Source organism: Juglans microcarpa x Juglans regia, chromosome 6S (genome assembly GCF_004785595.1).
Source record: "Juglans microcarpa x Juglans regia isolate MS1-56 chromosome 6S, Jm3101_v1.0, whole genome shotgun sequence".
In the NCBI taxonomy this organism is placed as follows: Eukaryota; Viridiplantae; Streptophyta; class Magnoliopsida; order Fagales; family Juglandaceae; genus Juglans; species Juglans microcarpa x Juglans regia.
Window position 1 is genome coordinate 21,252,678 of NC_054605.1, and position 21,830 is coordinate 21,274,507.

At 36.1% G+C, this 21,830-nt stretch overlaps 3 protein-coding genes across 5 annotated transcripts; all 3 read left to right on the forward strand.

Moving 5' to 3' along the window:
* Window positions 1-1,642: 1,642 nt before the first annotated feature.
* On the forward strand, window positions 1,643-5,452 carry LOC121237475 (probable folate-biopterin transporter 4). Its single transcript, XM_041134211.1, has 7 exons — window positions 1,643-1,857; window positions 2,293-2,420; window positions 2,783-3,004; window positions 3,421-3,879; window positions 4,245-4,442; window positions 4,527-4,664; window positions 4,935-5,452. The coding sequence occupies exons 1-7, from the start codon at window positions 1,777-1,779 to the stop codon at window positions 5,194-5,196; spliced, it is 1,488 nt and encodes a 495-aa protein (XP_040990145.1). The 5' UTR covers window positions 1,643-1,776; the 3' UTR covers window positions 5,197-5,452.
* A 2,463-nt stretch (window positions 5,453-7,915) lies between these two features.
* LOC121237487 (vacuolar protein sorting-associated protein 22 homolog 1) lies at window positions 7,916-11,102 on the forward strand. 3 transcript variants are annotated; one of them, XM_041134232.1, is made up of 7 exons: window positions 7,916-8,136; window positions 8,261-8,371; window positions 8,613-8,748; window positions 9,193-9,347; window positions 9,862-9,969; window positions 10,678-10,767; window positions 10,857-11,102. In XM_041134232.1, the coding sequence occupies exons 1-7, from the start codon at window positions 8,086-8,088 to the stop codon at window positions 10,953-10,955; spliced, it is 750 nt and encodes a 249-aa protein (XP_040990166.1). In that variant the 5' UTR covers window positions 7,916-8,085; the 3' UTR covers window positions 10,956-11,102. The 3 variants fall into 3 exon arrangements, with proteins under 3 accessions (XP_040990166.1, XP_040990167.1, XP_040990168.1); XM_041134233.1 differs by having other exon boundaries at window positions 10,861-11,102; XM_041134234.1 differs by lacking the exon at window positions 8,261-8,371.
* Window positions 11,103-15,193: 4,091 nt separating this feature from the next.
* On the forward strand, window positions 15,194-20,771 carry LOC121237474. The gene is made up of 7 exons (XM_041134210.1): window positions 15,194-15,776; window positions 16,609-16,749; window positions 16,851-17,216; window positions 18,306-18,551; window positions 19,292-19,384; window positions 19,743-19,943; window positions 20,286-20,771. The coding sequence occupies exons 1-7, from the start codon at window positions 15,450-15,452 to the stop codon at window positions 20,499-20,501; spliced, it is 1,590 nt and encodes a 529-aa protein (XP_040990144.1). The 5' UTR covers window positions 15,194-15,449; the 3' UTR covers window positions 20,502-20,771.
* Window positions 20,772-21,830: the final 1,059 nt, after the last annotated feature.

Sequence of the window (21,830 nt, forward strand, 5' to 3'; positions counted from 1 at the left end):
TTTGACATTAATTAAGGCGATTGGTTCTGAAGATCAAAATCAACCTGCAAGCAATCTACATCTAGTATAAGAGAATGTCTGAGAAATGAGATGAGAATTTTGTAAATAGTAGTGAAATAGTTTATGAATAGTATTGAACTGGTTTAAGTTAAAATGGTTTATTGGTTTTTCGAAAATGAAAGAGAAAAAATTGAACAAAAATATTATAAAGTTAAAATATTGTTAAAATATAAATTTTTAATATAATATTTGTTTTGAATTTTGTAATTTTTTTTATTTTGTTTGGAAATTTAAAAATTTAATAATGATTAGATGAAAAAAAATTAAAAATTTGAAATTAAAAAGTATTTGTGTTTTGAGTATTATTTCAAAAGGAAATTATGAAAAGTTTTAAGATAGATGGTTTGTGTTTCCAATGAAGGGCTAGAAGTTATAATTATTTAGGGATAAGAAATAAGATTTTTATTATTTATAGAGTAATAAACTATAAAATAAAATGTTAAATATATTTACAATTTTATTTACAAAACGATACATGTTGATAGTGGTGTAAGTCAGTCTGGTCCGATCCAGAGGGGGTGATGGACTGAAATTTTTGGTCTATCATTTTTCCTGGATCGGACCGGACTGAGCATCCATAGGGATCGGCCCAGTCTGGTCAATCCGTTTGGTCCGGCCCATTTATCTTTTTATTTTATTTTTCAAATAAATTAATAAAAAAATTTATTTAAACTACTAAATTAAAATTAAGTGAATTATTAATATGTATTATGTAACTAACTTTTTAAAAATATTTTAAATGATCAATGATAATAAATTAGTTAAAAATTACATCATTAACTTATATAATTACTATATAAAAATAACATATTAAATTATTAAAAATATTTTAAAAACATATATAGGAGTTCGGTCTGGTCCGGTCCAAAATTTATAGACTCCGGGACCGGATCAAATTTTCTCAGTCCATAATTTGTGGGATCGAAACCGATCGATCTAGAAGTAGGTCCGATCCGATTGATTTTTTGGGTTCAAACCGACCGGCTTACAGCCCTACAAGTTAATGTGTGAATTACTGAAAATGGTAAAATTTTTAAAATTCGAAATTTGAAATTTAATTCAAAAACAAATGTCGAGAAAATGTCACTCGGTACTTATAAATATTGTACGTATATCACTACTCAGTAATAAATGATTTAATTGAACCGGTAGGGATACTTTAAACTATGCCGCCCCAACTTGACTGCTGGGCATACCTCCCAGCGTAAAAAGTTTTTTTTTTCTTTTTTTTTCATATTTTTTTAACATATTTAAATATATTTAAAAATAAAAAAATACACCAATACATTTAAAATTACTTTTTTAATTATTAAATAAAAAAAATAAAAAAATAAAAAGAATTAACCAACAGTCAAATAGAGATGTCAAAAAAGTGGGCATAGTATTGTTTTCCTACTTTAATTTTGGTAAAAAATTTTGAAAAAAAATAGTGTTGAAAATAAGGAAACGTGGAAATAATACTAACAGAATCCAAAAGTCAATGATATCCAACGGCTGCGACTATTCCAAGTCCCGATGCTGATGTGGCGATATCTAGTTGGAGCAATGGACGTGTTCAGAAATAACGCTACAAGGACAAACCGTTGAAGAGGTTGAACACCCTCCATCCAAGAATGGAGAACTCGGAGAATGAAATGAAATAGCCAAAAATAAAAATAGTAATATAATACAGAAACAACAGAGAGAGATAGAAGTGGTTTTTTGGAATTCGACAACATGATAGATTGGGGGAAACAGTTGAAGGCAGCGTTTGGGGCTTCGTTTCTTTGGCTCGTTTGCTTGATTTATTTCACCCAGGTTCCCATTCTTCATCTCTCTCCCTCTCTGTTAGCTAAAAGCTGCTGTCTTTTCCAGAAATCCGAATAGATTGGTTTTTTTTTTTTCTTTTCTTACGGTTTCTGGGATTCGGAGATCTGTGTGGCTCAGGTGATTGTCGTTGATTCTTTCTGGGACCAAAATAAGAACTTCTAAGATGTTCACCCAATGATGCAGAACTAGCATAAATTTTTGAGTGATCAAATCGCTTTGTATGCGCTGATATATAGATTCTTGGGTCAATTTTGTAGCTTAATTATGTCTGTTTGGCATGCAAGATTGTGCCTGAGCCGGAGAGTAATTTTCCCAGAGTCATGCGTCCCTTCAGTTTTTCTTTTTTCTTTGTTCTTTTCCCCCTTGCCATCTTATGTGCGATTTCCACCAACCTAACTTTTTACTATGAATTTTTGAATATAGGGATTCAGATCCTTTGTATGGACAGCAGTTTCCTACCAGCTGAAAGATAGGCTTAAGTTATCGCCCTCGGCATCCCAGTTTGTGTCTTCGATAGCATTTTTTCCGTGGAGCATCAAACCATTATATGGGTATGTATATTTATTTTACTCAGTATAGGCACTTGAAGCGGCATATATGCACGTGCACATACACCTATACGTGTGTATGTGTCTTTCTATGTGCATGATAGTGGATATATCCAGGTTTGTGTTCATAATAAAGTTCTTACAGCATCCTTGCATTCAATGGACGTGAAGTGATTCCGCCTTGGCTCTTAGAGCAATTTAAGGCATAAAGAAATCCTTCTCGTTGAGTCAAAAATCAAAACTGGAATGGTTTAGTTAAATTTGAATGATTACAATAGGTGTGTGTGTGATGTTGTCTTCTAAACTTGTAATATATTTGTACACGTCAAGAATATATCAAGTCTGTTGGTTTATCTCATATGCAGGATTCTGTCTGACTGTATCCCTATAAAAGGGAGAAGAAGGATTCCATACTTGGTGATAGCAACTGTGCTATCTCTCGTGCCATGGATTTTTTTAGGCCTAAATGCAACCCTGAGGAATTCCAAATGGCACCTCATGATCTTCTTAATGGTGCAGAATCTGGGCTCAGCCATGGCGGATGTCATAGTTGATGCAATGATTGCTGAGGCAGTAAGGCTTGAGCGGTATGTGAACAGTTCGGGTTTCATTTCCGTTTCTTTCTATGTAAAATAAGTGCATATTACTTATAAAAAAAAACATTTAAGTGCAAATTGACTTGACCACTAGCTTGCCTGTCAATGGCATAAGATTCATTTGGCATACAACCTTAACTTCTTTAGTGTATGATTCTTATATTGGGGACTTGGTATAATAGTGAAAGGAAAAATTCCCAATTAATTTTGCATGGTGGAATATGATCTGAACCTACCCAAAATGATAGTAATATCTTGTGCTTGTGTTTAGTATTGGCCAGGAGATCTTTTCTTTACATAAACTACCTTCTATGCTGCAATTATGTCTAGTAGATTATTCTATTTAATATGAGTATTGATAGTCTAATATAAGTTAAGACTAAGATCTCACAACTACACTTGATCAGGACTTCATTTGCTGGAGATCTCCAGTCAATATCTTGGTTGGCAATGGCTTTGGGAGGAATATGTGGAAGTCTGCTAGGAGGACTTGCATTAACCAACTTGCAGATAGATACAGTTTTTCTTCTTTTTTCTATACTTCCAGCCATACAGTTACTATCTTGCGGTTTTGTAAAGGAGAATTCTGTAGGCAGCAAAGTGTCGCCTGAATTTACTAATCCAAGAAAGTCCCACACGGTCAATGGAAACAGTAGTATACTAGATGATAATTTAGTGGCAAAGAAGTCCAATATCAGAACTTCAAGAAGAAAGAAGAGCACAACGAAAAACAAAAGGGGAGCAATCGTTCCTCGTAAATCCCAGATTCCTGAAAAAGCTGACTTCTTGGCAGTACAGTGGTTCCACTCCATGAAAGCAGCCACTTACAGTTTGTGTCATGCCTTTAAGCAGCCAATCATTTTGAGGTAAATAAAAGAAAAACTCCTACTCAATGAATTAATATCATAGTGGTTACGTGTCACACGATACATACCGATGACTTGCTGTCCAGAACTTTGCCATTTTTAAGGAAACCAATTGAGATTGTCATTATCACTCAAATACATAATGTGTCGTGGTCCACGATTGGTGGTGAAAGCTTCTTATAGGATGAAGTGTTTCCCTAGGTGGAAGTGCAGTTTAAATGTGCCTTCCCCATTGTTACTTGCCCTTGTTGTCAATCTAATTGATACCCTGGACTTGTTATATATGCCATTTTCATTACAAGGATTTTTTAATTCTTTCTAATCATGGTTACTTTTGATTTCAACTTTGCTCTTGGGAAGACCAGACCAATGACTTGGTTTTTCTTAGCACATGTTACCGTTCCAAATCTCTCGACAGTGATGTTCTATTACCAGACAGAGTTCTTGAACTTGGAAGCATCTTTCTTGGGGACAGCACGAGTTGTTGGATGGCTAGGCCTCATGCTTGGAACCTTAATTTATAACAAATACTTAAAGAAAATGAAGTTACGAAGAATCCTTGCGTAAGTACTACAAAGTCCAACTGTTTCTATGCCTGGCAGATCCCTTCTTTTTCTGTAATAATGCTTGGGTCATTTTCTATGCAGGTTGGCTCATATTAGTTTGTCTTTCTTGAGTCTCCTAGATATTGTGTTAGTATCTCGAGTAAATGTTGCCTTCGGAATATCAGATAGGATTATGGTGCTTTGTGGATCAGCTCTCGCTGATGCAGTCAATCAACTCAAGTATGGCTCAGTTTTCACTTACTGCAGTCTTCTTCACCTGATCTTTTCTTTATGAGACTGTAAATATCTGTAGATGTAGAATTTTTGCATAAACTTCATATTAATGTGCATGTGTTTTTCTATCACACTCGTGTTATGAATTCATCCATTCATCTGTCTGCCTATATCATTGCATGCGTGCATTCTCAATCCTGACCGCGTGTCTGAAATTGAGGAGTTTATGAAACTTCCATCATCCTTGCTAATTCAAGTATTTTTCATGAACTGCAGGTTTATGCCATTCCTTATCTTATCTGGACAACTTTGCCCTCCTGGAATTGAAGGGACTTTATTTGCCCTTTTTATGTCTATAAACAACTTAGGATCGACCCTGGGATCATTTGTGAGTGCTGGATTGGCTTCGATTTTGAATCTCTCTTCGGGGTCTTTTGACAACCTTATTTTAGGCATTGCCGTTCAAGTTCTCTGCACTTTCATTCCAATCGCATTCCTTTTTTTGGTACCAAAGGAAGCTACAGGAATATCAACATAGATAGTGATAGATTCTTCAGCACAAAAGAACTTCCATCCACTGAATTTCACTGGATTTTTTTTCCTCCACTGCAGTGATGGAATAGTGGTTTAGATTTTACTGATTTTCACACCAAAAAATTTTGAGTTTCAGTAGCTTCTTTTGAATTGCGGTTTTCCAGTTAGAGCATGGCTGCTGTAATACTGATATGTATAACTCTGTACAACAGTTTTGGTGTAGAAAGAATTACAAAATACTGAATATCAGTTTCCTGAGATATTTATGACTCGAAAAGATGTTTTCTTTTCCTTATATGTCAACTCTGAGATGTGTTAATCCGCATTACAATGTCCTGGTTTCAAGGCTTGTGATGGGGAAAAAGGATGGTTTGCTAGCATGCTGTGGAGCTTTAATGGCTCGCACACTAACCAGCACGTAAAAGTAGAAGATCGAGTGCAAAACTATGACATCTAAAAGTTATTATCCCTATAATTGCCATCAGATTTTAATGGCAGAAATGGGAGATCCTCAAGTGAAACAGATACTATATGTTTTAGTCTTTTTCACTTATCAGTCTAATCACTTTTGAAAACATTACCAAAATGCTATTTTTTTTTTTTATACAAATAGTATCCATTTCAAATTTAAAGTGAGGAGGCTCCTTCTCCTTAATAGCAATATACTAAAGCTAACAAGCTTATGGTGTGTTTAGTAGAGCGGGGCTGGTTTGAGTAATGCCTAAAAAAGTGGACTTACTTGCGTGTTGGAATAGGCCTCATAGTTGTTCTCATGTGTCAGCTACGTGGAAGATTTTTTTTGTGCATTATGTGGTGTATTTGGATGAAAATGAATGAGCGGTATTTTAACAATAAGGAGCATATTGTAGAGAAAATCTAGAATTTTTTTGTGTTTTGCTTTTTTCAATCGTTTCCAACTATTGTACTTAATGGAGGGACTGTTCATGAGTTTTTGTTAGGTGTTTCTTTTATATACTTCTTGTATACATGGGCGCGCCTATTTCATTTTATAAATAAAATCTTATTACTTATAAAATGAAAAAAAAAAAAGCTTGAGAAAAGGTTATAACTTATATACCAACGGAGATTACCACGTCTACAATACCCGTGAGATGTGACAGCAATTTTTGGCAACGCACGTAAATGTAATATTTTACAAGAAGTCACAAAATAGACAATTTAGAGCACTGCCGATGGATGCTCTATAATACTTTTTTCTTTAAAATATGAAGAAATTTGTTCAAAAATAACCTACAATGGATATTGTATTTTATCTTTATTTTCTATTTTGCTACAATGATCCCGCTACATTTAGAGGGAACTGTTCACCCATGTAAAATATTTTAAATTCATTTCTCTCTCCTCGTATGATTTTTTCTATTTCTTCAAAATCTTTTATCTTCATTTCAGACTCCCACTCTATCTCTTTCCCATACTTTCTTATTTGTTTGGCGTCAAAGACTCTAAGTTTCTCTCAAATAACATCTCTAGGCACCAAGTTTTGCTCAAATAATGATTTTTAGCTTCTGGATTCCTTTCGAATAACAATTCCATATCTTCAAGTGAACTATTTTCCGAACGCTGACAAAATATTTTCTTTTTATTTTTTAAATTAATTTATATTTTGATTTAACTTATAAATTTGGATTAATTTAAAATAGAACATAATTATATGATATTGTATTATGAGAAGATATTGCAAATATCAAAATATATAAAGATATCATTGGCGGTTAGAGAAAATATTTAAAATGAATAAAAAATATTAAAAAATATAATATTAAAATAATATAAAGAAAAAATAGATAAACTGATGCATAATATATTGTAAAAGTCAGTACGTAAAATAGAAAAATGAGTTTTGATTATGTATTTTAAAAAATAAGATGAAGAATCCATTGAAAGTGCTCAATGCTTATTTAAAGGCCAATTGCGTCGGGATCTCGACGCCACAAATGTAAAGTCCGTCAGTGTATTGTATTTTTAACTTTCTAAACAGCACTTAAGGTCTCATTTGTTTTCAGAAAACATCTCATATCATATTTTCTCATCATTACAATTTTTTCAACTTCCAATACAAAAGAAAATAAACAATTCAACTTTTTCAAGTTCCAAAACAAAAATAATATTAAAAAATATATTCTAATAATATTTTATTCAACTTTTTAATTTTAATCTTAACTTATCTTATCTCATCTCATTTCATTGCGAAAACAAACAAGCCTTAAATATGACCGTCGCCAAAGGCATGGCGCATAGAGAAAGTCTACTATGCCGCCCCACTTTGACCGCTCTATTTGACTACTGGTCAAATTTTTTTTTTTTACTTGGTGATTAAGGAAGTGATTTTAAATATATTGGTGTATTTTTTTTATTTTTTAAAAATATTTAAATATATGAAAAAAATGTGAAAAAATAAAAAAATAAAAAAATAAAAAAAATAAAAACCACTGGATGGTACGCCCAGCGGTAAGAGTCTGGCGCATAACACCCGAGCCTCCAAAATGAGATCTTGGGTCCGACTTCTACTACCTCCCCAATAAATAAAAAAAGAGTAGTAATATTTACACAAAATATGTTATAATACATGCTATAAAATAAGAATATTTTTGTAAAATAATGTTAGTTTTATAAATTATTTTATAAAAACACATCACATTTACAATATTATTGCGTAAAGTCTCGTGTGTTTATTATTTTTCATAAAAAAAATATCACCAACCGTCGCAATTACAATAATTCGCCGCAAGAACTGAAGAGCTCAGAAAGAGTGGGAGGAGAAACCACGTGAAATTTCAACAGTCGGACCTCAATCCATCAACTAATCTATCTCCGCGCGCCAGCTCTCTCCTGGTACTGAAATTGTTCTCCTCAGTCTCAAATCCGAAGAACAATGAGAAGACGACCTGGAATTGGAGGCTTACAGAACGCCGCTACAGCTAGGGTTTGTTCTTTAATTTTTTACCTAAAATTTAAAATTATTATCTAAATTATTATAATTCTTAATTTTTTCTTTTGGTTTTTTAGTATCTAAGTGTGAATAAGAATGAAACTCGAAAAATCTGTAGGATCAATATCGGTTGCTGGGCGAAAATGTAGCCAAGATTAGAACTGATTTAATGAAGGAGCAGCTGGCCACGTTTCGCTCCCAGCTTGAAGAATTCGCTCGCAAACACAAGGTCAACTCTGTGTTTTGATTCGCTAAACTTATCGAATATCATGTGACATAAAATATCCGTGTCTTTCAAGCATTCTTGAAGTCTTTGCAATTTGAATTCCGTTCATTTGAGTGACGTGGAAGATTCTGAATCCACCTGTTGGGGTTTCAAAGTTGTTGAAAATCAGCGTGTTTTAATTGCAATATGTGTTGATTTTTATTATTAAGGACTTAAAGTTTGAGTTCTGCTCTTGGTGGTGCAGAATGATATACGGAAGAACCCGGCGTTCAGATCGCAGTTCCATGAAATGTGTGCGAAAGTAGGAGTGGATCCTTTGGCCTCCAACAAGGGTTTCTGGGCTGAGCTCTTGGGGATCGGTGACTTCTACTATGAACTCGGTTGGTATTGAGAGCAAAGGAGAGGAGCACTCTATCTTTGATTCTTTTCTTATGCTATACTAAGAAAATAGATTATGAAAATGCCTTGAGAAAGAAAGGGAGGAGAGATGCAAATGTAACCATTTTTGGCTATGCTGGGAAATAGATGATGAGCTTGCATTTTCCTAATGGGATGATAAAACAAAAATTCTTCTTGTGAAAGAAAGCTTGCATTTTCCACCGTGCTATTTGTGGACTCTTTTACACATGGGAACTCATAACATGTTTCTAGCAGATCTCGGATTAGTTAAGGCTTGCTGTTTCCCCCCCAAAAACCACCCCCCCCAAAAAAAAAAAAAACTGTCTATTGTCGATTCCCTGGTTGTTCCCTATGACTAAAAATCTTACAATTTGATATCTTATTTAAAAAAGAATAATACTAAACTTGGCTACTTGGCTAGACAGGAGTACAAATTGTTGATATTTGCTTGGCAACAAGACCCCACAATGGAGGCTTGATAAACCTGCAGGAACTCTGTAATGTGCTTCGTCAGAGACGGAAAAGTGACCGTGGAGCTGTTTCTGAGGATGACTGCCTCCGTGCTATAAGCAAGCTGAAGGTATTATGGTTTCAACATACCCTTTTCCTTTATCACATGTATTTGGGTAGGGTCTTTATGCTTCTTCAAAGTTAGATGAAACTGATGTCTACAACTTTGGGTGAATTCGCTTAGGTATTAGGGTTTCAACATACCCTGTACCTTCATCACATGTACTTTTTGGGTAGAGGCTATATGCTTCTTTGAATTTCAATAAAACAAATGGCTGTATTACTCTCTTGGTATGGCTGCTAGAACTTATGATGAATTTGCTTAAATGCTTACATTTATGCCACATTTTTATCTGTTGGTTGAACTGTGGGTATGCCTCTTACCCTGGTGGTTCCAGAGGCAAATTATTTTTTCCCCCTCTTTGAATGCCAGTAACTTTGAGCTTATGGTGGTACCAAAATTGTCTCATTCTAAAGTGATTAGAAATTTTAGGAGTTCTGTACTTTACATGCATTCCTTTGTAATTTGGCATGCTTTTGATTTTTTTATATTATAATATTAATATCTAGATGATGAATTTCAGGCATTGGGTAGTGGTTTCGAGGTGATATCTGTTGGAAAGAAAAAGCTTGTTCGATCTGTTCCAACTGAGCTGAACAAAGACCACAATGAGATTTTAGAGCTGGCTCAGGTTACCTGGCATTTTCTGTTTCTTCTTCCTTAAACCTTTTCCTTTTAAAATTTTATAAGCAGAATTTCATTGCTGCTATTAGATTCTCAAACTGGTTTCAGGTATAGTTGCTTGATGAATTTGATCACCTTTTAAGTTCTGGGCTCTTGGGGATTAATTGGAAATTTGGTTTTTGTTGTTTGCTGCTGGATAGATAACTCAATGAGCTACATGGGACTCTGGGAGGGCAGTTTTGTGATGAATTCCTGTTGTAAATTTGATGTTTTAGTAGAGCTGTTCTTACTGTGATAGGTGTTTTTTTTAATCTATTGGGTAGGGGTTCTCATCTCTGGGGCAGTTTTAAATGTTCCGAGAAGTAGGACAAGCTTATATATGCAAAATAAAATGTGGGATGTAGCTGGTCAAGGTTTAAGGTATTCTGTTGGGAACCTGCAATGTAATTGTTGCAAAATGAATCTAGTCTCTGACATGTTACACAAAGCTTATTTTGATTTCTTTCTAATTTCAACTATTTGAGGATGGAACTGTAACGCTAAGCTTTCAATAAGTGGGTGTTGTTTCATAGTGTGGATCTCTTATAGAGATCCTGCTTGTTTTATGGCATTTTCTTTCTTTGCTTTTCCTTTATTTTTTCCTCCATGTCCTCCATTCTATGTCAGTTTGAACATATGATTCTCTAAAATTGAATTGCTTTTCATGTTCTCTTAGGCTCAAGGCTTTGTGACCGTTGATGAAGTCGAGAGACGGCTCTCTTGGACCTCTGGTCGTGCTATTGATGCCCTTGATACTTTACTAGATGTATGTTTTTGCTACCTATTCTTTTTCATCCCTGTACAGCATAGGTATAGTCGGATTAATGGGCTTAAGAAAACCTGTTGATTTTGTAGGCAGGTCTTGCAATGATTGATGATGGCCACAGAGATGGTAAACGCCGGTACTGGTTCCCCTGTGTATCATCCATCTCAACTTCAGTAGCTGATACTTGAATGCTTGATTTTCAAATTAACACTGCCTGATGGCCGCAATGCAGCCGGCCAGAGATAAAGGAGGGAAGCTATATGTTATTATTTACTCTGCAATACTCATTGGACGTACTGAAAGTTAGCCTCTTCCCGTGAAACGCAGTTAGATTGATGTATGCAAGCTGATTATGGAATTCAAAACAGTTGGTCATTTAGGCTAACCTGATAATGCCTACCCAGATGAAATCGCCGGCTAAACATAGTGCAAACCGAGCGCGCGCGCACGAACCCATGAAAAATTGGGTCATTTAAAGCATGGCGTGATGGGTGAACCTGAAGGTCACTGCACAAGCAAGGGCGTCTAGTGATTGGCAAATTGACGCCTAGTGATTGTCCATGGCCACTTTATTTATTTATTTATTTATTATAACATCAGAAATTTCCATTCATTATAAAAAAGTTAACAAACAACCAAAAGCAATTACATGGCTACATCTAGTAAAATTATAGAAAGAAGAAAATCTGGACATTGGTGCTACCAGTGTACAGTATCATCTATCATTATAGCATGTCTTGCAAGCAAATGAGCAGCATCATTTCCTTGTCGTCTAAATGAGTAACTTCAAAATCCACAAATCGCTGAAGGAGAAGCTGAATTTCTGCAATCAAAGATCCCGGACTGGATAAATTAGAGCCCCTCGTACCGATGGCTGCAACAACCACCAAGGAATCCCCTTCCAAATCAGAAATACCCAAGTTTAAAACCATATGTAAACCTCTTAATGCTGCCAAAGCTTCAATTTCATCTACTTCAAATACACCAACTTCCTTACGACAAAAAGCCAATAATACCTCTCCACTATCATAACGTACAATAACTCCAACACCTACAGACCCAATAGAGTTGAACACAACACCAGATTTGCAAAACCTGTAGCTACATTCAGCAAAGCCAACACCTTAGGACAGCGATCAACCCAAACTAATTGTAAAGCTTGACACCTATAGAGTGCATATTTAATATCCTCAGGAGCCACTTTACATTGATCACACAAATCTGAATGGAGAATTCCTCTTTTCATTAAATTCATCAAATTATCATGACAAGCCCTCCAAGCAAAGTTCTTTACCTTATTAGGTAATTTCAAATTCTAAAATTTCTTCCAAAAAGAAGACCACCCCAAGGGATCTGGACTATCAACACTAACACTAATAAATGATAACCAGGTCTAACATAATAGTTACCATTCTTAGTAACTCCCAAAATCAAATGGTCTCATTAACCTGTGGAAATAAAGGAATATGCAGAATTTGGTCAGCTTCATATGGCGGAAAAAATTCATGCACTACAGCTTGATTCCATGATCTTGATTGCCTGTTTAACAATAAACTAATTGTAGCAGTAGGAGATAACAGTTGATGACACGGTAGAAGCTGTTTCAACGGAGAAGATGGCATCCAATTATCTTGTCAAATGCATATTTGATCACCCTGCCCAATGCGCCATTTACACTCCTTTTTTAAAACATATTTAGCTTCAAATATACTTCGCTACACATAAGAAGGATAACTGCCAAGAGTTGATCTCAAAAAATCAGAATTGGGAAGGTACTTAGCCTTAAAAACTCTAGTTAACAAAGAATGAAGATCATTTAATAGCCTCCAACCCTGTTTGGCAAGCAAAGACAGATTAAACAATTCCAAGTTCTTGAAACGCACACCATGAAATTTCGACACATAATTTTTGCCAACTCGCCCAATGCACCTTATGGTCTTCATTACTTCATTGACCCTACCAAAATCTCGAAAACATGCGCTCAAGATCCTTACAAAAAGATTTAGGCAGTTTAAAATAACATATAGTATAGGTTGGCAATACTTGGACAATTACTTTTATCAAAATTTATCTACTAGCTTGGAATAACAACTTTTCCTTCCAACCTTGCAATTTCCTCCAAACTTATTCCTTTAACTCTTTAAAAGTACTATGCCTGGACTTACCAACAAAAGGAATCTTTTGTTGGGAGTCCCAGATAATGATCATGATGTTGCAAAGAATCAACATTCCAAATAGCCTTGATATCACTAATCACCTCCTCCACAACATTCTTACTTAATAGCAACTCAGTCTTTTCCAAATTGATTTTTTACCCCGAAGCAAGCTCATAAGTCTCAAGTAAATGCATAAGGCATTCATTTGCTGCACGTGTAGCTTGGCAAAAAATTAAACTATCATCAATAAAAAACAAATGAGTGATAGAAGAAACTCCATTACATTTATACCTTATATCAAGTTACAACGTTCAACATGTTGAATAAGAGTAGATAACCCCTCCGCACATAAGATAAACAAATAAGGTGAAAGTGAATTACCTTGTCGCAAACCTCTAGATGCAATAAAAGAAGAAGATGGAACCCCATTGAAAAGAACCTTATATGAAACTGATTTTAAACATGATAAAACCAAATCCACCCATTTTGGATCAAAATCCAACTTCAACATAACTTTATGAATGAAACTAAACACCATTTTACTCTATCATAGACTTTACTCATATTTAGTTTCATCGATATTATATCCCGACTACCTTTCCTCTTCTTTGGAATGATATTAATAGTCTCAAAAGCAACGAACATATTCATAATATTGAGCTGTCTTTAAATAAAAACACGTTGACTTTTAGAAATCACACGTGACAAATTAGATAAAGCCTATTTGCAATGACTTTAACAGTAATTTTATAAACAACATTGATAGAAATCACACGTGGCAAATAGATTTAAGCCTATTATGTTGACCTTGGAATGCCTCTATATGCCATATGGGTTCAAACGATTGGAGTCAAGTCGCGTTGAGGCACAACCATAGTTGCCGATACTCCAGGGGTAGACTCCGGATGCGAGGCCAGCCAAAATGTAACAACCAAGCCTGCTAAAATGTGGTCGAGCCAGCCACATATAATTCGGCTGCACCCGTTATTGAATGTACCAGACAGATTAGCATCATGGTGAACGGTGAACCCACTAGCTAGCCCACCCATGCACAATGACGCCGTGTTGAATCGGGTTGATCTAAACGTTGCGTCATCCAAAATGGGGCGGGTAGGAGCTGTGACCATGGTTGCTGGCGGATTCACTATTTATTATTGTTCATATAAATCTTTTTGAATATTTAAGAAATATTCTAAAATTTATTTTATATATTTCTTTGTTTTATATATTAACTTAGAAGATAAATTAAGCGAATGTTGAGAGTTGAGATCCCAAACTCTCTTATTATATTTTATTTACCCATAATTTTTCCCCTTCTGGCATTTAACAATGCTAGTGCCAAGCTTAAGGTCCATTTAAGTTTACATGTTACGTGTATTTGGCATATTCTGAGCCGTTGGATTGTTTTTTGGTAATGAAGTTGGGTGCTGAAGTGCATAAAGCATGTTTTGATTGCATGGAATATTCTAGCCGTTGAGCAAAGGTGGAGATGCTGGAGGAGCAAGCAATGATGTGGCAGCTTAAAAGCATATTCGAATCCAAAAGCATCTTCATTCTGCAACCTTCAAGAACGTTAATGGAGAACTAAATTTAGAGTGGGTAAACTCATTCATCTATAATTCGTTGATTTATTTTTCTTTGCTTAATTATTCTCTCCCCGTACAAACACAAAAAAATTATACATACTAATGTGGCACAACGTGCCACGTCTCCCCCCTCCCTCTCTCCTCCTTTATTTTTTTTTTTTTCTCTTTTTTCTCCCGTGCACGGTAAGCTCATGGCTCTATAGTGAGCTTCCATGCCTCAACTAGCGGTTTCTGCCGGTCCTGAGGTAGTCCCTGACCACCATGGCGGGCACGGGGAGGGCGAAGACAGAGAGGGAAATGAGAGGAGGGGAAGAGAGAGGCACGGGAGAGGAGAGAAAAAAGAAAGAAAAAAAAAAGAGTGTGTGCCACATCAGTATGTGTGATTCCTTTATGAGATTTTTTTGTATTTATAATATTTTCTTAAAAAAATAAAAAAAGAACTATAACATTGCCTTGATTTATAAATTTATTTTTATAAAAATTTTATTGCATTTACTTTTCAGACAAACATTTGTAGTGTCGAAAGCAACGTATGGAAATATCGATAAAAAATACGTATGGACCAACAAGTGTTTGATGAAGGCAAGTGTTTGTATCAGACGCTATAAACACAAAAAGAAAGACGAATCATATAAAGACGAATCATCAAGTATCATATAGAGCATCTCAACTAGTTTGCACCGATTTCTCAAAAAAAAAAACAAAAAAAAAAACAAAAAGTTTGCACCGAAGTGGCTAAGATCAAAACAAAACACGTCGCTGTTTAAGAGGAAAAGTGCAAAAAGCTAATTACCAAGCCGAGCGTCCAAAAAGTTTGAAGTCCTGCTGCTGTTGCTCTCTGTAAATAAATTACTGATCCGAAGATTTTGATGGAGAGATAACGGAGATAGACATACGTATACATTTCCCAAGTTTTCCCTCCTCCTCTCCCAATCGGACCATGCCTCCTACATCATCATCATCACCTTTGCTTTCCAGCTCCTTCTTCCTCTTCTTCACAGTTTCTTTCTTCTTTCCACTCCCACATGCAGCGAAGTTACCATTTCGCCCTCGGGACGTCCTCCCTCTTCTGCCTAGACAGATCTCGTGGCCTATCCTCAACTCCCTCCACAGCGCAGTGGACCTTCTTCCCTCTTTCGTGGGCGCTGCTTCGTCCCCTAACGACACTCTGGAGTGGAAGGGCGCTTGCTTCTTCAAGAACAGGGCTTGGATGGAGTTCCACAACAAGACCGGCTCTGAATTTGGCGGTGGGACTCTTCATATCAAGGTCTGCATATTGAGCTCTCTAATTTGTTTCTCTCTCTCTCTGCTTTTAGTTGGTTTTCTTTAATTACAGCTGGATTTTGTTTTGGTTATGTTTCTGGGTTAGTTGAGAATAACGAATATTACACTATTGCACCATATAATTGTTTCTGAGCTCTTTTATGTTCATGTCTTTCGACGGCTTGCGGTTCAAACATACCTAGTTTGAGGAGTTGTTTGGTTCTTACGTATTTGTCTATTGTCTGCACTTTTTTTTTTTTTTTTTTTGCAATTTTCGGATACTGTCAGGTTGTTTTTCTTATTGCGTGTTACTACCCAAATATCTACGTGTACATATCCTTTTTTCCAATGATTGGTTGAAGATTATCAGGATGGAATTTCTAATTGGATTGCATTGCTATCTTTATTCTTTTTAGCAATGTTGTTTATCTCTCGGGGCATCGATTTTACTGGTATCGAGTTAATGAATTTTGCTTACAAATTTGAATCTGTCATGGTTTCCTTTGATCGCTTGGTTGTGGATTTGGCTACTTTTCTCACGGTTTTGCTCTCTTCCTTTCTTGGATGCATTTGGGGTTTTTCTGCTTGGCATTGGGTTGGAGGAACTGAAATTCATAAATTAATTAATGGTTGGGACTTCTTGCAAAATCTCATCTCCGTGTTGTGCCTTCAGTTCCAACCATGTCATCGACCTCATGTTTTAGAGGATTAGTTTCAGTGCTGCTCATTCAGCTAGTGCCATTTCTATGTTGTGGGGTGCTGTTTCCAAACTCTATAGTTTGTCTTCTAGGCTATGAAAGAAAAAATTCTTAAGAGTTGTATTTGTGCCTGTCCAGGTAAGCAATGCTCATAGTTGGACATGTATGGATCTTTATGTCTTTGCAACTCCATACCGAGTGACATGGGATTACTATTTCCTATCCCGGGAGCACACATTTGTGTTTAAAGAATGGGAGGGGAAAGCTGAGTTTGAATATGTAAGTTACCACGTTCAGTTACTGAAAATGCACTGCATCATCTATTTTGTTTTGAAGCATGAATTGAGTTCGAACTGGTTTTTACTTTCTACCTAAATCAGGTGAAAAACAGGGGAGTTTCTATATTCCTCATGCAAGCAGGGATGCTGGGAACTTTTCAAGCATTATGGGATGTCTTCCCCTTATTTACAAATACTGGATGGGGTGAGAACTCTAATATAGGATTTCTCAAGAAGCACATGGGGGCTTCTTTCGAACAACGTCCTCAGCCTTGGGTGACAAACATCAGTGTTGATGATATTCACTCTGGTGATTTTCTTGCAATATCCAAAATTCGTGGCCGATGGGGTGGCTTTGAGACTCTGGAGAAGTGGGTCAGTGGAGCATATGCTGGTCACACTGCTGTTTGCTTAAAGGATTCTGAAGGAAAGTTGTGGGTTGGTGAATCAGGCCATGAAAATGAAAAGGTAACAACTATGAAAAGTTAATAAATAAAATTAGGCCTAGTCTTTCTGGTAGCGTGTAAATTTTATAAATGATATCTGCTTAATATCAGTATCTTTTTGTCATATTTCCTCTTTTAAATATCTTTTAGGAAATTATGATATATCCTTTTCAGTGGATTAAATAGGAAAGCATCCATGAGTCTGTGACTGGGCTATCCTGTCATGATAGTAATTTCTTGGAAAATCCCAGCCAACCCAGTCTTTATGATGATATGATATGTCATATGAGACTGGTAGGAGCTGTATTGAGTTTACTTTCTCCAGACTGGCTGGGTGGGATGAGTTATACAATTCTGATATCTTGGCATTTAGTGGATGAAGATTGTGGTCTTCCTGCTTTTGTGGGGGAAGGTGACTCTATCATTTTCATTTAGAGGAAGGTCTAAGCTTTGGATATTTGCCTTTTTGTTGACTATTTGGATGTGCCATCACCCAGAGGTTGGCTTCCTTGCTAGGAGTGTTGCAAAAATTGCTAGACTGCTTTCATGGGGCCTATAATCCTTAGTAGTGGCACCATTCCTATCTTAAATCATGCTTTAGCCATGCTTCTTAGTTCCACTCAAGTTTCTTCCTTAGCATTTTTGGTCATATTTGAAGAGCACCTTGCCCATTGATTGTACATGTTCTCACTTAATTTTCTTATTTTCAGTTTTTGTTGAAATATAGTGATTATAAAACAAAGTAAAATATTATCCTCTCATTTTTTTCATTAGGTTTTTCCTTATAAATAAATAAATCAGGTGAACCCACTATTGATGGTCTTGTTAATAAACTCATTGGGCATGTGAAATGTTATTGTATAAGCTTCCCATCAGTGAAGTCAAGCTACATGCGTTGGAGCATTACCAACTTGCTTACCCCTCCTGTCAAACAACTGCAGATTGAATTTAAATTCACTATTAGGGCTGCCTTTTTATATAAGTAAGAAATCTTCATTAGAAAGCCAAAAAGTATTAGGGCTACTTTATTATGTAACTAGGATTTGGAATAAATATACAAGTGTTTTAGCTCTCTCTCTCTCTCTCTCTCTCTCTCTCTCTCTCTCTATAGGGAGAAGATGTAATTGCTGTGTTACCATGGGATGAGTGGTGGGATTTTGAGCTGAAGAAAGATGATTCCAATCCCCATATTGCTTTGCTTCCACTGCATCCTGACATGAGGGCAAAATTTAATGAAACTGCTGCGTGGGAGTATGCTCAGAGCATGGAGGGCAAACCGTATGGTTATCATAATATGATATTTAGTTGGATAGACACTAAAGATGCAAACTATCCACCTCCCTTGGATGCTCATCTGGTATGTATGTTTTGATGTTTGGTTTTCAATTTAAGTTTGTAGCATGGTGGAGGCTAAAATCTTGACTTTGTGCTTCCACTTCTGCATGTAATTCTAGACTCTGATTTTGGTAGTTTGGTGGTGGGTCATCAACAAAACTACGGTTCTGCTGACACACTTTTTATTGGTTTATACTGTTGAAGTTACTTTGAAGTCCTAAAAGTATGAGATTTTTTTGAAAGTTGCCTCAATCATGAGGATATCATGTCAACAAAGAGTCAAAACTGGTCGTGATTTTGTGTTTGTCAAAAACTCAACATGTGCTTAGAGAGCAAGCATGAAAGACCACGTGAATTTTCTTCTCTTGGATTCTGTCAGAAAGATATATGTATTTTGGGTTTGTTTAGAACTCAACAAGTGCTTAGGATTGTGATTGGTAGATGTAATCCAAAGCATCGTATGTCACCTCTGCTAACGAGAAACCTCAGAAATAATACCTATCTTTGGTAGTCTTAATAACTTTTATTACCGATAAAAAAAAAAGTCTTGATAACTTTTATTGGCCAGATTGGAATGATATAAGTCACACACACACACTCTCTCTCTCTCTCTCTCTCTCTCTCTCTCTCTCTCTCTCTCTCTCTCTCTCTCTCTCTCTCTCTCCTGTGTGTGTGCGTACCGCTCGCATGCACTTGCTAAAATATGTGAATTTTACTTGCACTTAGATTAGCGGTTCTGACTGTCAAAGCATGATTCTACAGGTTGCTTCTGTAATGACAGTTTGGAATCAAATACAGCCTGAATATGCTGCTAACATGTGGAATGAAGCCTTGAACAAACGACTTGGAAGTCAGGTATTATAACAGCCTTTCATCTACTTTTGATGCTCTGATTGTGAGCTTAGCATGTTGAGGTATAGGGTGAAGCCATCACTGTAGACAACGTGGATAATTTGTTACTTGGAAATTTCTATCATACCCTGTACCCCCTTGGTTTAAACACAGATATCATGGCTTAATCTAAACTCTTCTAGCTGTCAGATCTGATTTCAAGATGATGGGCATACAATTCTTTGATGTAGAAGATTGTTAGATAAATTGCTCTAGATTTTTTTTCCTGGTTTGTTTAGAACTCAATAATTGAGCGAGATATTTTTCAAAATTCATTCTCATTTTTATTTTTGACTATCTGATGCAACTCATGTTCAAGCAGGGTCTTAGTCTTCCTGATATTCTTGTAGAAGTCGAAAATCATGGGTCATCTTTTGATGAATTGCTGACTATTCCTGAACAAGACAACTGGCTTTACACTGATGGGAAGTCAACCTCATGTGTTGCTTTCATTCTTGAAATGTACAAGGAGGCTGGGCTGTTTGATCCAATTGCTAGCTATATTCAAGTCACCGAGTTTACAGTGAGTCTTTCAATAATAAATGTCTGTCTATCTAGTATTTGAATGACAATAAATCTATAGTTGTAACTTGTACTTGTTTTAGCGTGAGGATACTTTACATCTACAAGAGATTACACCCCCTTTAGAGCCTTTCTGGTTTGCATTGAATGACTTTATAATATTTGAGAAGACAATTAGATATTAATAATAATTGGATGTCCATTCAAGCCGCCATCTTTTTAGGTGATATGCAATTAAACTCTCTTCCTAAGTAGTCCACATGTTTTGTTTGGAGAAAGGGAAAAAAAGAAAGTAGTCTACATCTTCAATGTGTACTAATTTATTTTACTGCCACACGTGCAGATAAAAGATGCTTATACCCTCAACTTTTTTGAGAATGATTCAAGCCGCTTACCAGAGTGGTGCAATGATGGGGACAATGTGAAGCTCCCTTTTTGTCAGATTCGGGGGAAGTATCGAATGGAATTACCTGGATACAATTCCATGGAACCATACCCGCATATGAATGAAAGATGTCCATCTCTGCCTCCGAAATACTCGAGACCACAGAATTGTTAGAAGTCTGATCTTTTTGACTCTGGAAATTTTATACACGTGGATGAAATGATGCCAGGTTCCTTCACTGGTAGGTCTACTCTGAAGTTTATTGCTTGATGCGATGGTAATGAGAAGGCTTGGGGTTTGTTCTTTTAATATCACTTGTAAATATGGTGATTGGACTGTACAAAAAGAGGAGAATGCAATTTCTTTTTTTCCAAATGGAAATGTCAATCATTGGATTGTTGTAGTTCATGCGTGAAAGCAAGAAAATGAATAGTTATGTGCGTAGTATCAGTCTTTCTTTCTACTTGTCATCTGGAATCTTCCATGTTATGTTTTCCCCTAAAATTTATTTCACAAAGTCTAGAAAGCAACTCGGTCGTGAACGGGAGCTTCCATTTTGAACCCACAATGCTGTTGATCTTATAGAATTCAAGTTCAACTTTGGTTTATATTGTGGAATAATTTAATCGTGTTGGAACTGCTGGTTTGATGCTGTGATTCTTTGACATTCTACCCTCGATTTTTCTCGTCTGTGGTCAAGCTTGATTGTATGTGTTGGCAAAGTTTATGCAATCTTTTGCATTATAATTTCTCATCATGTAAGGCAAGCATTATTCTACTTCGAATACCGAAGATTTTGTAGAGCTAACATAGCTTCCTTGGCATTACGTTGGATTGGCAGTCCTCGAGTTCTTTCTGGCATGGGATCCCTACTGAAACAACAGTCTGTGCACAGCTTCCTTTTGAACTGTGTTAGCAGATAATGAGTAGTGACAAGGGTTCTGATCCTTGCAAACTCATATCCCGTACACAGACGAGGACGACCTCCTCCTAATACAGCTGAAGAGTACGGTGGAAGCGATGCTTGGTTTTCAAGTCTACTTTGATCGAACTTTGACAGTTCTGGGAATATGCTGCTGTCCTTGCTCCGTAGGATATGGTCATGGTTGATTAGATTGGTTTCAGAGGATTATGCAAAATATGCGACTGACTTGGGATTATATTACTAGTGGATTTAGAATCATAAAAAATCTCTGAATGCGATAGCTTGTGGAGGATTGAGTAAAATGGAACAACGACATCATTTAATGCAAAAAATTCCAGAACCGTACCTTAAAACTGTAAACTTTTTGCAGAAAATAAATAACTCCCCATCCCTTTCGAAAGAATCAGTCAATTAAGATCCCTGAATAAAACAAAATCAAGACAGACAACAAATTGACAAATTTTTATATGTGCAAAGAGATCATATGATTGCCCCAGCCCTGCGTACATCCTTGCTTGTTTGCGAACTTTGCTAAAAAAAAGGACCTAGGAAAAATATCCCATGGAGAATAAGGACAA

Bases quoted from the DNA above. Each gene is read 5' to 3' on its own strand.
- LOC121237475 (XM_041134211.1), top strand. From the start codon at position 1,777: ATGATAGATTGGGGGAAACAGTTGAAGGCAGCGTTTGGGGCTTCGTTT. The intron at 3,880-4,244 runs GTAAATAAAAGA...TGGGAAGACCAG, and splicing joins AAGCAGCCAATCATTTTGAG to ACCAATGACTTGGTTTTTCT. The intron at 4,665-4,934 runs GTATGGCTCAGT...CATGAACTGCAG, and splicing joins GATGCAGTCAATCAACTCAA to GTTTATGCCATTCCTTATCT.
- LOC121237487 (XM_041134232.1), top strand. From the start codon at position 8,086: ATGAGAAGACGACCTGGAATTGGAGGCTTACAGAACGCCGCTACAGCT. The intron at 8,137-8,260 runs GTTTGTTCTTTA...AAAAATCTGTAG, and splicing joins AGAACGCCGCTACAGCTAGG to GATCAATATCGGTTGCTGGG. The intron at 9,970-10,677 runs GTTACCTGGCAT...ATGTTCTCTTAG, and splicing joins AGATTTTAGAGCTGGCTCAG to GCTCAAGGCTTTGTGACCGT.
- LOC121237474 (XM_041134210.1), top strand. From the start codon at position 15,450: ATGCCTCCTACATCATCATCATCACCTTTGCTTTCCAGCTCCTTCTTC. The intron at 18,552-19,291 runs GTATGTATGTTT...ATGATTCTACAG, and splicing joins CTCCCTTGGATGCTCATCTG to GTTGCTTCTGTAATGACAGT. The intron at 19,944-20,285 runs GTGAGTCTTTCA...CCACACGTGCAG, and splicing joins TTCAAGTCACCGAGTTTACA to ATAAAAGATGCTTATACCCT.